General features: G+C 31.6%; 1 protein-coding gene and 1 long non-coding RNA gene across 2 annotated transcripts; both read left to right on the forward strand.

Moving 5' to 3' along the window:
- Positions 1 to 5,155: 5,155 nt before the first annotated feature.
- LOC146901884 (uncharacterized) lies at positions 5,156 to 6,327 on the forward strand. The gene is made up of 2 exons (XR_015022683.1): positions 5,156 to 5,637; positions 5,843 to 6,327. It is a non-coding gene; the product is annotated as an uncharacterized LOC146901884 (long non-coding RNA).
- Positions 6,328 to 12,013: 5,686 nt separating this feature from the next.
- On the forward strand, positions 12,014 to 14,371 carry LOC146901885 (uncharacterized). The gene has a single exon (XM_085737088.1). It carries the CDS (start codon positions 12,533 to 12,535, stop codon positions 14,369 to 14,371), a length of 1,839 nt encoding a protein of 612 aa, XP_085593214.1. The 5' UTR covers positions 12,014 to 12,532.
- The last annotated feature ends 245 nt before the right edge of the window (positions 14,372 to 14,616 follow it).

The raw sequence follows: 14,616 nt of genomic DNA on the forward strand, positions 1-14,616 counted from the left end.
TTTTGTTTTCCCAGTTTGCAATTCTTATTGATATTTTAAAAGGTTTAAAGTTCCTAATTGATATTACTAATCCTTATAAACTTGTCCAGTAATTACTAATCACTTGAGTTTTTGTTCCGGAGCTCATAATCGCACTCCTTCTTTGGTTAATTCAACACCACCTTGTTTTTGAAGACCATCTTCTAAATCAACTTCATCTTTCCTAGCTGCTTTTTTTAGATCAACATAGTTGGTGAATTTTTGTCATTAGGTAATTCATTTGTTAATGAATTTGATTTGTGATTTGGTTAATTAGATTTGCATATAATCACATGATTGTTTCTTTTGTAAGAATTCTCCATAAAAAAATTTCAATTTTTTCTCTGTTGGCGGAATGCGGCCACCCCAAAATTTTTTGGCTGGCTCCGCCACTGTGAGGGGATAATCGTGATTGAGTTAAGTGCAATTCAAATTTTAAGTTGGTATCAAAGTCTTCCTTAAAAAAAAGTTGGTATTAAAGTCTATCTAAAATTCGTTGAGAAACACTCTACAAAGTTCAAACATAGCAGGCCATCACACCAATGAATGGCAAGGGGCAAATTTATAACGTACATGCAAAGTGCAAACATAGCAGGCCAGCACACCAATGATTTAAGTGTATGTGCTGAAGGTGGGTCTAGATCTCCAATTACTAATGTCGTGACCGGTAACCACCAACCTGTAGGTTAACACACTAAGGAGGCACATGGTTGTGACTTTACATCAATCATATTTCCTTGGAAGAAACTATGGCAAGATTAAGAGATTCTTTTGGCCCCAAATAAGGAACTAAGGATATTATGGGCCAAATATATTGAATCTGTTGCATCTTAGCAGGTAAGTTTGCAGCCACTTTTGTGCTCAAAATATACCCGACTTATTCATCCTTTATTTAATATATATATTTGTTGATAAATTGGTGGCCTAGATGATCTAATCATGCCATATAATTTACTTAGATGGACCATTCCTGTGGCTGTATAGTGTGCACCATATCATTAATCAGATTCAGATCCATGTGAGCAATGGGACGACCCAAAGCCTTATTATTTTCTTCATGGTGAAGGTAAGGCAACAAAAGTTCGTGACGTGTTTTTGTGGTGTTAGGAATTTGAAATGTTGCAACATTTTTGGAAAATGATATAAAAGTTTTTAGGCTTAGCAAAAAAAAAAAAATTGAACAAATTCTTTTTTTGGAAACAAATGAGTTTTGAGGATGTAAATTTGTGAATGAAAGTTAATTTCTTTTTAAAATGAAAATATAACTTGGGTTTTGCTAATGAGTGCCCTAAGAACACTCTTTAAGATTTCCCAGTTAAAAAATTATTGTTTGAAAAAAAGTTTAATTGTAAGTGTTGTTGTCAAAAGCACAAGTCTAGGTCACTGTTGTCGTCAAGAACTAGTGGTTGCCATAATCAATTGAATAACGTAGTATTTAGGAAACGTGTCATGTCTATCGTCTCTCTTTACCCTTTATCCTTTTATAAAGTCTTGTTTCTAAGGTTTGGGCTCCTCCTCTTTGTTAGACCCAAACCTAATTTAAGTGTATGATCAACATAAAAAATTATTCTGCTATTGACAATAACTAGGTGATGTACGCAATATAGACACGTGTCTTACTTTATATGGAAGAAGCGTTTTTACGGTTAGAAATTTTCTTAAGTCGATTGAGTATTGAACAATTATAAGGAGGGTTTTTGATATCATAGCATACTCTTTTAATTTACCCCATCTCGTTTGTCTGAAACCCAACCAATGCTTAGTGTGGTTAGCCTCAAACCTAAAGATCTTGGTCAATTTTTCTATGTGATATATTAAAACTATAATCTATATCTTATGGTCGAGATCTTCGACATCGAGCACAAGATACCGAAACATACCTCGAGTGTCAAGTCAAAAAGGAGAAGATGCTATAACAAGCCGACTAAAATGATATCAGGTACCGAACAATATGGATTACATCTAAATAACACAAGGACCTGAGATTTGAACACTCATTGCTGATGTAAGAACCTCACTGGTGGATAATATGTAAGTATCTCTAAACTTTGATGTTTACTTTGATTATGACGAGTCCTTGAGACCCAACTCGCTTAAACATTATTAAGGAAAAACACTTAATAATTGAAAATATTTTGCAATGGATTTTTTTTTTTTTGAAGAAATATTTTGCAATGGATGTAAGTCTTATAAATAATGACTTCACATAAAATAAGGAATATCTTATCAAGAATCTCTCTTATTTAACATCTTCGTATAAACTCTTATAAATTTTCAGAGATTTAAATAAACCAATAAATATCTATTTCTCCCAAAAAAATAAAGGGAGAAAAAAAGGATGGGATGCATTAGGTCGTACAATTTTCATAGACTTATGGTATGTTTGGGATTTTGGAGGGGACGAGAGAAGATGTGATGGAGTAGAAAGAAAGAAATGCAAATCTTATGATTAATATATGATGGGTAGACGATACATCTCTAGAGAATTATAATTGAATGCTTAAGAGATCTATTTTTAATTTTAGGAATATTAAAACAACATAGATTCAATTCAAAGAATTACCGAAGTCCAAAATTCACCTCTAATACAATTTTAGGTTAAATAAGATTTTACCCTCTATAAGTATCTCAAATGTTCCCTCAAAAAAAAAAAGTATCTCAAATGTAGCTTTTAATCCATCTAAAATTTGTATTATGATAAAAATTAAACTTTTTCTGAAATTGAGGGATTATCATTTTTTTCTCCTTTTTTTACCCAAAAGTCGTCCCATTCACTTCTTAATTTTCAAACAAACCCTTGAATAATCTTAAGATGTTATGAATACTTTATAAATTGGAGAAGAAAAACATCTATACCTTATTATAAAAAAAAAAAAAAAAACTCTCTACCTTACTTTTTCATGCTTGTTCAAAATAAGTGATTTTTTATTAAATCTCATAATAATTGAATGCCATATTTTTAATGGTTTGATATCATAAAACTTTGTTTGATATATTTTATTTTCGGTGGTGTCTGAAGTTCGAACCAGGACCTTGTATATATTATGGATTATTTTTATCAACTGAGCTAAGTTCACGAGGACATTTGATATATGTCATTACTCGTTTAATGTCCTATCATTTTTTATATTTAATAAATAAATTTTAATTTTGAGTTAATTTGGTACGGCTCCCAACAAAACTTTACGACACTGAATAATTTCCCTTTTTCAATTAGTAACAAATGACCCTGAAAATTTGACCAAATAAAAGACCCTGAAAAAAAGACTATGTCACTTATAATAATGCACTTTACAAGCATGACTAACCCTCGTTGAATTTTATATGATGATTGGAATTTAACAACGGAATGTTAAGCTGTGAGTGCATGATTAATTTGTTTCTGTTTGATTCTTTAAATTTAACAACTGAAATGACAATCATTCAGATTGAATCTAAATAATTCTTAGGGTGCGTTTGTTTCAAGTTATATTTCTAGATTCCTGGGAATAAAACAATAGGAATACATATGCCTATGTTTGTTACAAGTTTACTAAATTTTATTCCCGGGTATAAAACGTCCCTGGGAATAGAAAAATTTTCCCAAAGAAAAGGGTGGGAATAAAGTTCCCATGGAGATGAGAATAAATTCATGAGTAATTTCCTATTATAATTCCTATTTTTATGGTTCCCAGGAATATTATAGTGTTAAACAAACATCTTTTTTCTAAATACCTTGGAATAAAATTTTCATCTTTATGTTTCAAGGAATATTATTCCTAGGAATGAATTTGGTAAACTTGAAACAAACGCACCCTTAAATTTAAGAACAGGTACTGTACACACATTTCAAATACAACAATATAATTTCTTTACACCTCATTTCTTAATTTCATTCCTATCTCTCTCATCTTCTTTTGACAAAAAACAAAGCCCGTCCGTTTTCGTTTTTTATTGCATCACTCTTAGCATCTCTCATTTTCTTTTGAAATTGATCGGCTATTTTTACTGTTTGTCGAGATGTTCGATCTCATCCGATCAAAAATATAACTTATGCACGGTTCGGTTCGGTTTGAATGATTATTCCAAAAAAATCTGATATGATCCAATTTGATTATATGCGGTTTAATTTAGATAGTTTTTTGATATCCAAAATGCAACATTTTTTTTTATTAATACTAGCAAAAAGACGGACACTCACGTGCTTATCTTTCTGCTCTTTTCTATATCGTATAAATTAAACATACCCGGTAAAATAATAAGTTTGATGCAAAATATAACACATATATTAAAAAATTAACATTATAGAATAAAAATAATGGATTATATTCGAAACATATGAAGAAGTAGTAATGATATAGATTAAACTATTGTAATATGTAAGATTAAAAGCCAACTAGCAACATATTTTTTTTAAGAACACCAACAATCAACATATTAATGTAATATTCTCTCTGATCACTATTATAAGCAAATTTTCATTTTTTCGGTTCATTAATTAATTGATGAATTTAGACTATAATATAGTACTCCCTCCGTCCCGCAATAGATGGCCCATTTGAAAATGTGTAATTTTGACCCAACTTACTTTGATCATATTTTTCTACTAATATACAAAGATAAATAATATCATATAAGATGTCGTTAGATTTGTCTCGATGAGTATTTTCAAAATATCAAATTTTCATAATTTTTTCTAATATATTATTCAAGATATTTAAACTCAAAATTATGCATTGGCATGCATAATAAGGTCAACTGTGTCAAGTATTATGGGACGGAGGGAGTAGCTTTTATGTGTTTTGTTTGATTTAGAAACGGATCATTAAATAAAACAAGTAGCAAGAGACTAGACAAAAACGAGAATTTTTGTCTCTCACTAAACCATAAAAAAACTTTTTCTTTTGTTTTCGAGAGGACACTGTCAAAAAATCCTAAATACCATTTTTGTTTTTCAACATAAAAACGACTAGCTGTATCAAGTACTCTTGTATGCAATACTCACAGTTTTGCTAATCAAAAACACTCATAGACAAAGTTACAAACTTACTAAACCTCAAAGGTAACCAATATTGATCCCTCATTTTTTGTTCTTCATTTTTCTATCTTTATCATCCCAACACATCTCTCAACCGCTTCACACATATTAAAGATCCCTTACTCTAAAAGCTTATTAGGTCATGCAACCATTAACCCTAATTTTTCCCTCTAATTATCTAGCATTAATTACTAGCTAACTTAATCCTAAAAAAATTCCCTCCAATTTGTTCTCATTTTGAAATTCTTAGACAAATTCTCTGGTCATTTTTGTTCACCGTGTTGTTTGTAAGTTGTAACCCTTTAGTTTTCCATGCATTTGTTTTTCAAAGTTTCCCTTGCTTGAACAACTACAAACATTAATTAAGGACCATTGGACTTCCATATAGAAAACCAAAATGGTCATTCACTATGATTACTCCTCTATTTCCCACGCATATTAACACATTCATCCAACCTATTCAATCTATATAAATATACATGCATGATTCAGTCCTTTGGCACTTTACACTCTTTTTTTTTTTTAACTTTCTTCAATCTTTTCAAATTGTACAATTACTAGCCGTAATGAGGCAACCTTCCTGTCCTATGCATGCCTGACTGGTATGGTTGCATGATTTTTCCGGGTTTTTAACATTCCTTCGTTCTTTATACCATTTAGAGGACATTTTTTCACGTCTTATTGTGTTTTTTTGTTTCGTTTGTTATTTTGGTAGGTCCGTAGGTTTTGAACCCTGTTTCTGATTTTTGAAAAATGATTGCACCAATGATGTAGTTATTAATGTAGTGTTAATTTTTCCTGAAACAGATGTTGCGTTAACTGGGTTTTTGTGAGCAGACTTTGGATAGAGGTTCAACTTCCCTTCAGTTGGTTGATGACTGTGGAAATGTTTGGGAGTGCATCTTGATCTTTGGAACTGCTCCTTAGGACCACTGCAAAATTGATGGTTGGTGGAAGTGTTTTGTGGAAGCACATAACGTGTATGAACTGGTTAGAATGAGGCTAGGGGCGCCTGTTGTTGGGGACAATGAGATGTTGTATATGTCTAAGTTTATAGCAGTTCAGTTTGGCGGCGTGGATTGAGCTGGGATGTGCTGGAGTTAATTTCTTGGTCGTTTTTTTTTTGGATGTTTAGATGTTTCTTGAAGTTTATGTTTCATTTAGTGTTGTTTTTAGAGCATGTTTGCTCCTTTTTTTTGCATTATGTTTTTGTTGAAGTTGTTGTTTAAGCTTAGCACAACTGTTTTGTTAAGGACTATTTCAGTTTAATTAAGTATCCAGTTTCTTTTCCATCCTATACTTATTTGGTTTGAATTCATCATCTGTTAATGGTAAAAAGCCAAAGATGTAGTTTCCTTTTTATATGCTTGATACTAATTATATACGCAGAAACAACTAAGCTATAAAAATATATCAAAATAACAACAATACTTCCACTGGATCATCCTTTACGCCAATTTTGCACCACTTTTTGACCATTTGATTCTTGGAAAAAATAATTTGTTAAAAAATGACATTTTTATTTTCTTTAATTTAGATTAGTGAAACTATGGCGCCGCTGTTTTAATGTTGATAAAAAATGGATTTTATTGACAAAGGTTCAGCTAAACAATAGGCAAGATGTACAAATCAATTGATTTGCACTGTGTTTATGGATATTTTGAATTAATTATCACACGTATTTGAGGTGTAATTTAATTTTAATTGCTTACCTATGGATATGATTTTTGTGTTAAGTTAATTTGTTTTTTGGAATTGCAACCATTGCATTGTATTGTGCAACTTATAATTAATCATGTTAATTTAAGAGGCCAGTAATTTTCTATAAGATTTACATAAGACACTATTTTTTTAGAGTATTTGCTAACCAAATTCATACGCCCATTTATTATGAAGGCACAAGTTTTATTGGAAACGCATTAATACTTTTTCTGATGCATGTGTCTATTGATTTCTCCCATTCTTTCATTATGAGTTGTTAGTGTACAGATGCATAGATTATTACGGCTGTTCACTTACCTAGCTATGTGTGTATTATGATAGGGTAATGTGTGTTGGTTGGCATGTTCTCCCTCCGGTCACTATTATATGCAAATTTATACTTTTTAGATTCATTCAATAAATAATGTATGTGGTCTATATTATAGACCACATACATCATTTATTGAATGAACCTAAAAAGTCAAAATTTGCTTATAATAGTGACCGGATGGAGTATATTTGAGTGGGCATATTCAATTTTGTTCTTTGATATTTGGTTTAAATTCCAACGTGTGTTAATGCCATATATAAGTCCTTTGGTCTCTTCTGTCATTTTTCACATCTCACTATATTTTTTCATTCTTCATGTATTCTACCTAGATCACATAAACTTTTTTCCATTTTATTGTTAGGCAAAGTTCTACGGCGCATAAGACCCGTGCGACGCACGGGTTAGGAATCTAGTGTGATAGAAAAGGAAGAAACAACAATTTAGTACGAATCCTATAATAAATAGATAAAGTCGATCAATATCGTATTTAAGTCACAATGCTCTTCGCCTAACAAATTATAACAAATTATATCGTATTTAAGTCTTTTGGGTCATACTCTTTTCATGTGATTAAATCATAACAATTGGTGTTTACATTAGAGTTAGACCACAAAAATACTACCTATAAGCTCGTATACTCGTAGCTGAATGATCCACCAAAGAAAAACAGGTGTACCATTAGGTGTACAGTACCTCCATGGAGTGAAAGCTGTCGTAGAACTCTTATCGAGCGTGGCAATGTTAGGAATTGAGGTGATAAAAGTGCAATACTTTATCTAATGTGGGGGATTCAACATTACAATAGAATCATATTTTGTTTCAGAAAACTTTACTGCATTGTAAATTCATTTTGACAGGATTGCGTTGAAAATTCTTCTACTGTTCTACACACACATGTTTATTTTATTTTTATTAGAAAAAACTACTAATCTTATCGATGAAGATAGAAAACTTCGTATTATACCAGATTTATACTTATATTGCTAATTCAGACCTGGTTGATCATGATTGTTTTTTTCCATCTCTAGATAACGCTAGACTGGAACCATCATCTTGAGACTTGAGCAATGTCATTATCAGCCTACTCTTTAAATCCCATAATTGGATCCTCACCAAGGTACTTTATTCCATTATTGACCATCCTGGATCATCAAGTAATAACTAATTATACTAATCTTGTGTGGGCTTTGATTATGATTTAAGAAGCATAATAGTTGGCTGCTTTATACTCATGCAATAGATATATGATCTTCATAAATAAAGTTGGCTTTCGAATCATAGTGTGCACAACAAATTTATAGTGGAAAGGAATATCCTAATCCTACTTTCCCCCTTCTCTACTAATTTTCAATTTCATCAACACGTATGTTCCTTATTATTTTAGTAAGTAGGTGTTATTATTAGATTCTAAAACTTAATAATAACAAAAGAATGCATAATCTTAAGAAAAAAGCACTCAAAATACTTTTGGAAATCCTAAAAAAAGTAATAAAAATACTTTTGAAAATCCTACCGCCACATAGGATTAAAATATATACAGTTTAAATTTTGAAAATCCACCAACATTTTTATTCCTTTGAGATTTTCTTCCTCTTTTATCTCTCGTTCACTTTTCTTAATCTCGTCTATCTCACGATGTTGCAGATTTTTTTTTTTCTCTTTGAAACAATATATATATATAAATTTGTACAAACAAACCCATTTTTATATAAAGTGTTTGCAGCCACCAAAAAAGTAAAGCTAAACAAATTAACCTAGAAAAACAAGAAGATTAAAATTAGCTTAAGCTTGGTAACAATGGTGGAAACAAATATCTTTTAGGGATTAAAAATCATTGTTTGTTTCAAGTTGATTAAAAAATTCATGGCTTTCAAATTTGTGTTAGCTTTAGGCCGATTTGGAACAGAAAAAGGTTTTTTTAAAAAATGGTTTTGCAAGAAAATTAATCTTCTGTTGATTAGAAGAATAAGGAAGTTTGATAGAGAGAGAAAACAAAGAAAGAGACTGGGTTGAGAAGAAGAAAGCGCGTGGAAAGAAGGAGAAAAGGGCATGTGCAGTTTAATGTGTAACTTTTAATGTGAACCGTTTATTTCAATCCAATGGTCCATAAGTAATGCTCTCACCCTCTCATTATAAATGTCCTCTCATTTGATACATCCCCATATATGGGATGTATCAAATGAGAGGAGTGGTTATAATGAGAGGATGAGAGGGTTAAACCACAACCATCAGATCTAATTAAGTGGCTCAGATTTAATAGCTCTATTTTAACTCGTCACGTGCCTCCTTCATGTACTTTCCCCACTCACTGAAATCCCCTTTTCAGTTTCCATTCGTCATCTTCATCTAAAAGTTCCAGCCGCCGCCACCTTTATTCATCATGTCAAGTTTAAATTGAACACGCTGATTTTTTTCTCCGATGTTCATTCCTTAATTTAAATTATGTATGAGTGATTTTTTTTATTTGTCAAAATTAAACAACTGAGATTTTTTTCAAATAATATTCGGGATCTACAAATAAATATATATATGTTGGATTAAAGGAACTTTTAATCTTCGCTCGTTTAAGAGACCATTCACCATTAATCTTGAATAATTAAGGGGTTTCATGAATCATTGATGAAGAAAATAACTCCAAAAATTAAGAGACCAATTAATTTTTTATTAAGTAAAAAACTCCATTTATTTCAAGAACCCATTAATCTTTGATATTTGATGAAGAAAAAACTCCAAAATTTAGAAGGGATTTCTTTGAGAGTGGTGATTGCAGGAAGAATCAAGGGGTTTCTCACGATGCTGGAACAAGGAGATATAATTGATGGAGAAATGTTGTATGAAAAGGATCTTAACACACAGATTGAGATAACTAAAACCATTACAATAATTTTGGAAGATATTAGTGTTTTCGTTGATTATCCTAATTTGTTGAGAGGAAGAATCTGGAAGTAGACACAGTCAGGTCTCAGGTATGATGAGAGAATAGAGGAAGGAGAAGCGGTAGAGATGAAAGGAAAGAAAAGCGCGGGAAAGAAAAACAAGAGGCACATGACATTTTAAGTGGAGCTTTTAATCTCTCCCATTCATTTTGATCCTACGGTTAATATTTCATCCTCTCATTATAATTAACCCTCTCATTTGAAACATCCCCTATATATATATATATATATAAGTACTTAAGCATTGAACTATTATTCAAGGCCTAAACTTTGTTTTTATCAAAGTAAAATTGTTGCAAGAGTCATTTAATTTAATTCGAGTACAATTGAATATGGATAAAATAAAGAAAAAATACAAATTCCTGGCAAAATTATGCTATGTGGTTTGTTCTTTTTTAGATTTTTTTTTCCTTTTCTGAGTTGGTCAAGTATGTGACTTTCTCGTTTTACTCGTAGTCTTTTTAACAAATTTTGTTAAAAAAACACATGGAATTTAATATTGAGATAATTCACATAAACAGGTCATATTCGTCAATTTTCTTTCTCTTCTTCTTGTTTAAATTTAAATTCTAAAATCTCAACAAAAAAAAATTGAATGAAAAATATGAAAGGCTTAGAACTAAAGTACTCGGTTTTTTTTGTAGAAATGCCTTCACTCAAGAGCAGTGGTTTGAATTCATGAACCAAAATAGTGAGTCGTTCATCTATAATGTGATGTGTGATGTTTGAGCACAATAATTGTTGAGAACAAAATCTTCATCCTATATTTTAATTATAACAAACGCATTTATTTTAATTGTTATCTACTAATACTTTTTGTGAGATTGTTTCATGAGAACGTTTATGAGAACATTCTGACCTCACAATGATAACAAGATATCTTCATCAAAGCAATAAACAGTGCAAGGGACAAATATGAGCTTTTGAGCTAAAAGTCAAGACTTGCATAAATTAAAGCTAAAGAATAAATATCATTCTCTCTGTCTCACCAAGAATAATCATAAAAGATCTATATGATTAAAAGGGCTTTTAATGGCAAGACAACAAAAAGGATATATTAATTGCACATGGGCCATAAGAAGACAAATCTGCAAAAAGCCCAAAGAAGAAAGAATTTCGATCCATTAAGAAAAGGAAAGAAGAAATCTTTGGAAAAGTGAAAACCTTGGATGTAAAGCATGTGACATCATCAAGATGACATCATCATGATCACACCAGGTCTAATCAACTTGCTGGAAGCAATTATCAACTCTCAACAGCTCATTACAGCTAAGCAAAAGCGTGTGATATTTCTGCCAAGTACAACTGAATGCAGAGAACGTTCTGCAGAACGTTCTGCAAGTGCAAAATTTCATACTTTCTCACCTAGCTTCATTTTGGAGCGCAAATCACATTTGAATTAAAGCTATGACAGCTGTTTTATGAAGTGGGGATCAAGTCTCTCTATCCCTATAAATACAGGAAGGCTGTGAAGAAGGAAGGCAAGAGTTTACACACAAAGCTTTCAATCTCTCTCAAAGCAAAAAGCCTTCATTCTCTCTAAAGCTCTTCAACAAACATAAACAAACTCCTCAAGCTTTCACTAGATTTATTTGTCTCTCTATCAATTTGAGTTTGTGTTTGTAACATCTCTTCTGAGATATTTTTCTTTTACCAAAACAAATCACCATACAAAGTGAGCTGTATTTCTCAAAGTCTATTGGGCTTAATAGTTTTGAGATAGAAAATACCAACCTTTCTTTTGCTAGTGTGCAAAGAATTGTAGAAGTATGCTGAGGTTGATAATACAGAGTGTAATCGGACTGATCTGGTGTGATCAAGACTTTATAGTGTTGGTTAGAAGTTTCTACCAACTGTATACTATAGTGGATAATCTCACACGAAGTGTGGGGACTGGAGTAGCCGGCTTTGGTGAACCAGGATAATTCTCTTGTGTGATCTTTCTTCTCTCATCTCTTTATTTTTTGTTTATCTCACACACAATCACTCTCCAGAGTTCTCTGGTCCTTCTATTGCTTTATTTATTTCCGTCATATATCCAGAGTTCTCTGGTCATTTTATCGCTTTATTTATTTCAGTTATATATCCAGAGTTCTCTGGTCACTTTATCGCTTTGTTTATTTTCAGTTACTTATCCAGAGTTCTCTGGTCACTCTATCGCTTTATTTATTTAAGTTATATATCCAGAGTACTCTGGTCACTTTAACTACGTTATTTATTTAAGTTATTAATTCCAGAATTCTCTGGTCCTCGTATTATTTTACTTATTCCATTTATATAATCCAGAGCTCTCTGGTCCTGTTCATTTATTACTTAATTATTTATTAATTTATATTATTAACTGCTTAACCCTTACCAAGAATTTTCTTGAGTAATTATTTTCTTTCAGAATTAAATTTTAAAAGGGTCACAATTCAAACCCCCCCTTTCTTGCGACAATTATTGCTACTTCAATTGGTATCAGAGCCCGGTCTCTGAAAAGATAAAAACACTTAACACGTGTTAGAGAAAAAGATTCAGAAAGAAGCAATGTCTTACATACCAGAAGGACTCTCCTGCACAAGACCTCCATTATTCAATGGAAAGAACTATTACTTCTGGAAAGGGAAAATGGAATTATTCCTAAAATCTCAAGATATTAATATGTGGAATGTTGTTACTGAAGGCAACTTTGTACCACAAACTACTGATGCAGTCACAGCTATTGTATCTATTAAACCTGAAGCATCATGGACTGATGATGATAAAAAAAGGGTACTCCTAAACTCTAAAGCTCAGCTCTTTTTACAATGTTCATTAACCATGGAAGAGAGTGAAAGAATATATGAATGCAATACAGCAAAACAAATTTGGGATACCTTAAAAATACATCATGAAGGAACAAGCCATGTAAAAGAAACAAGAATAGATATTGGCGTAAGAAAATTTGAAATTTTCGAAATGAATGAAGAGGAAAACATTGATGAAATGTATTCCAGATTCACTTCCATAGTCAATGAATTAAGATCACTAGGAAAAATATATTCTCCTCATGACAGAATAAGAAAAATACTAAGATGTCTTCCAAGTACATGGAGACCTATGGTTACAGCAATCACTCAAGCCAAAGATTTGAATACCTTGGCTTTAGAAGATCTTATTGGAACACTAAGAGCTCATGAAGTCTTACTTCAAGAAGACAAACCAATTAAGAAGGGAAAAATGATCGCCCTCAAAGCATCTCAAGCCACTCAAGACAATCCAGACGAATCATTCTCACAAAGTGAGGAAAACAAAGAAACCGAAGAAGAACAGATTGTTCAAGAAGAAGCAGAAGATGAATTAGCTCTAATCTCAAAGAAAATTCAAAGAATGATGAAGAGAAGAGACCAGATAAAAAGATACTTCCCAAACAGAAGAGACAATTCAAAAAGGGAAGTTGATAAGAGTCAAGTAACCTGCTATGGATGCAACAAGCAAGGTCACTACAAAAATGAATGTCCACTAAACAAAAAGGGTCAAAAAACTCCTTACAAAAAATCTGCATTAATTACGTGGGACGATCTTGAAGAACCACAAGCAGAAGAAGGGGAGGAAGCAAACATATGCCTAATGGCAAACTCAGATAACGAAGAGGTAATTCTATTTGACAAAACTCCTTTAAACAAAGAATTAGAAAACACAATTGACAGTCTATTATTTGATTCAAACTTTCTAACAAATAAATGTTATTCTTTGCAAAAAGAAATCAACGAATTAAAAGAAGAAAAAGAGAAACTTCAAACTATGAATAATGATCAAAAGAAAATCATTCAAAATTTGCAAGACTCATATTTTCAAGCAACTGAAAAAACAAAAGATCTTAGCAAAACTCAAAATCCTATCAACTCTAAAAATGAAAACACTTTATTGAAAAATGAAGTAAAAGGTCTAAGAAATGATCTCACTCTCTTTATTAAATCAACTGAAACATTTCAAAAAATTATAGGATCTCAAGTAGGAATGAATGATCATACTGGTGTAGGTTTTGATATCTCTAATCATCAAAAAATATATGAAAATACTTTCTTACCAGGAAAAAGCAAATTGAAATGTTCATTTTGTAACAAAAATGGACACATTGAGTCCTTTTGTTTTCATAAAAAGAGGATGATAAAAAATAACCCAGAACACTCATATGCTTTTATAAAGAAAGAATGTGCATATTGTAAAAGAAGTGGTCATTTAGACATTAACTGTTTTCTCAAGATTAAACATCTTGAGCTATTGAAAACTAACAATGAAGGACCCACAGACTCTGGGGTACCTAAGAAATCACTAAATCAAAATGCAGGAATCTTCTCAAAATGCAAGGAGAAAGCCATGGTACTTGGACAGTGGCTGTTCTAGACATATGACAGGTGACAAACACTGCTTTATCTCCTTCATAAAAAGAGAAGGGGGAGCGGTAACCTTTGGTAATAATGACAAAGGTCAAATCAAAGGTAAAGGTATTATTGGTAAAAATAATTTTGCTAAAATAGAAGATGTTCAATATGTTGAAGGTTTAAAACATAATCTACTAAGCATAAGTCAATTGTGATAGTGGATTTGAAGTAATTTTTAAACCTAACATATGTGAAGTCAAAAAGGTT

The sequence above is a fragment of the Medicago sativa genome, chromosome 8, assembly GCF_051527215.1.
Source record: "Medicago sativa cultivar Bolivia chromosome 8, Bolivia_mono, whole genome shotgun sequence".
Taxonomy (NCBI): Eukaryota; Viridiplantae; Streptophyta; class Magnoliopsida; order Fabales; family Fabaceae; genus Medicago; species Medicago sativa.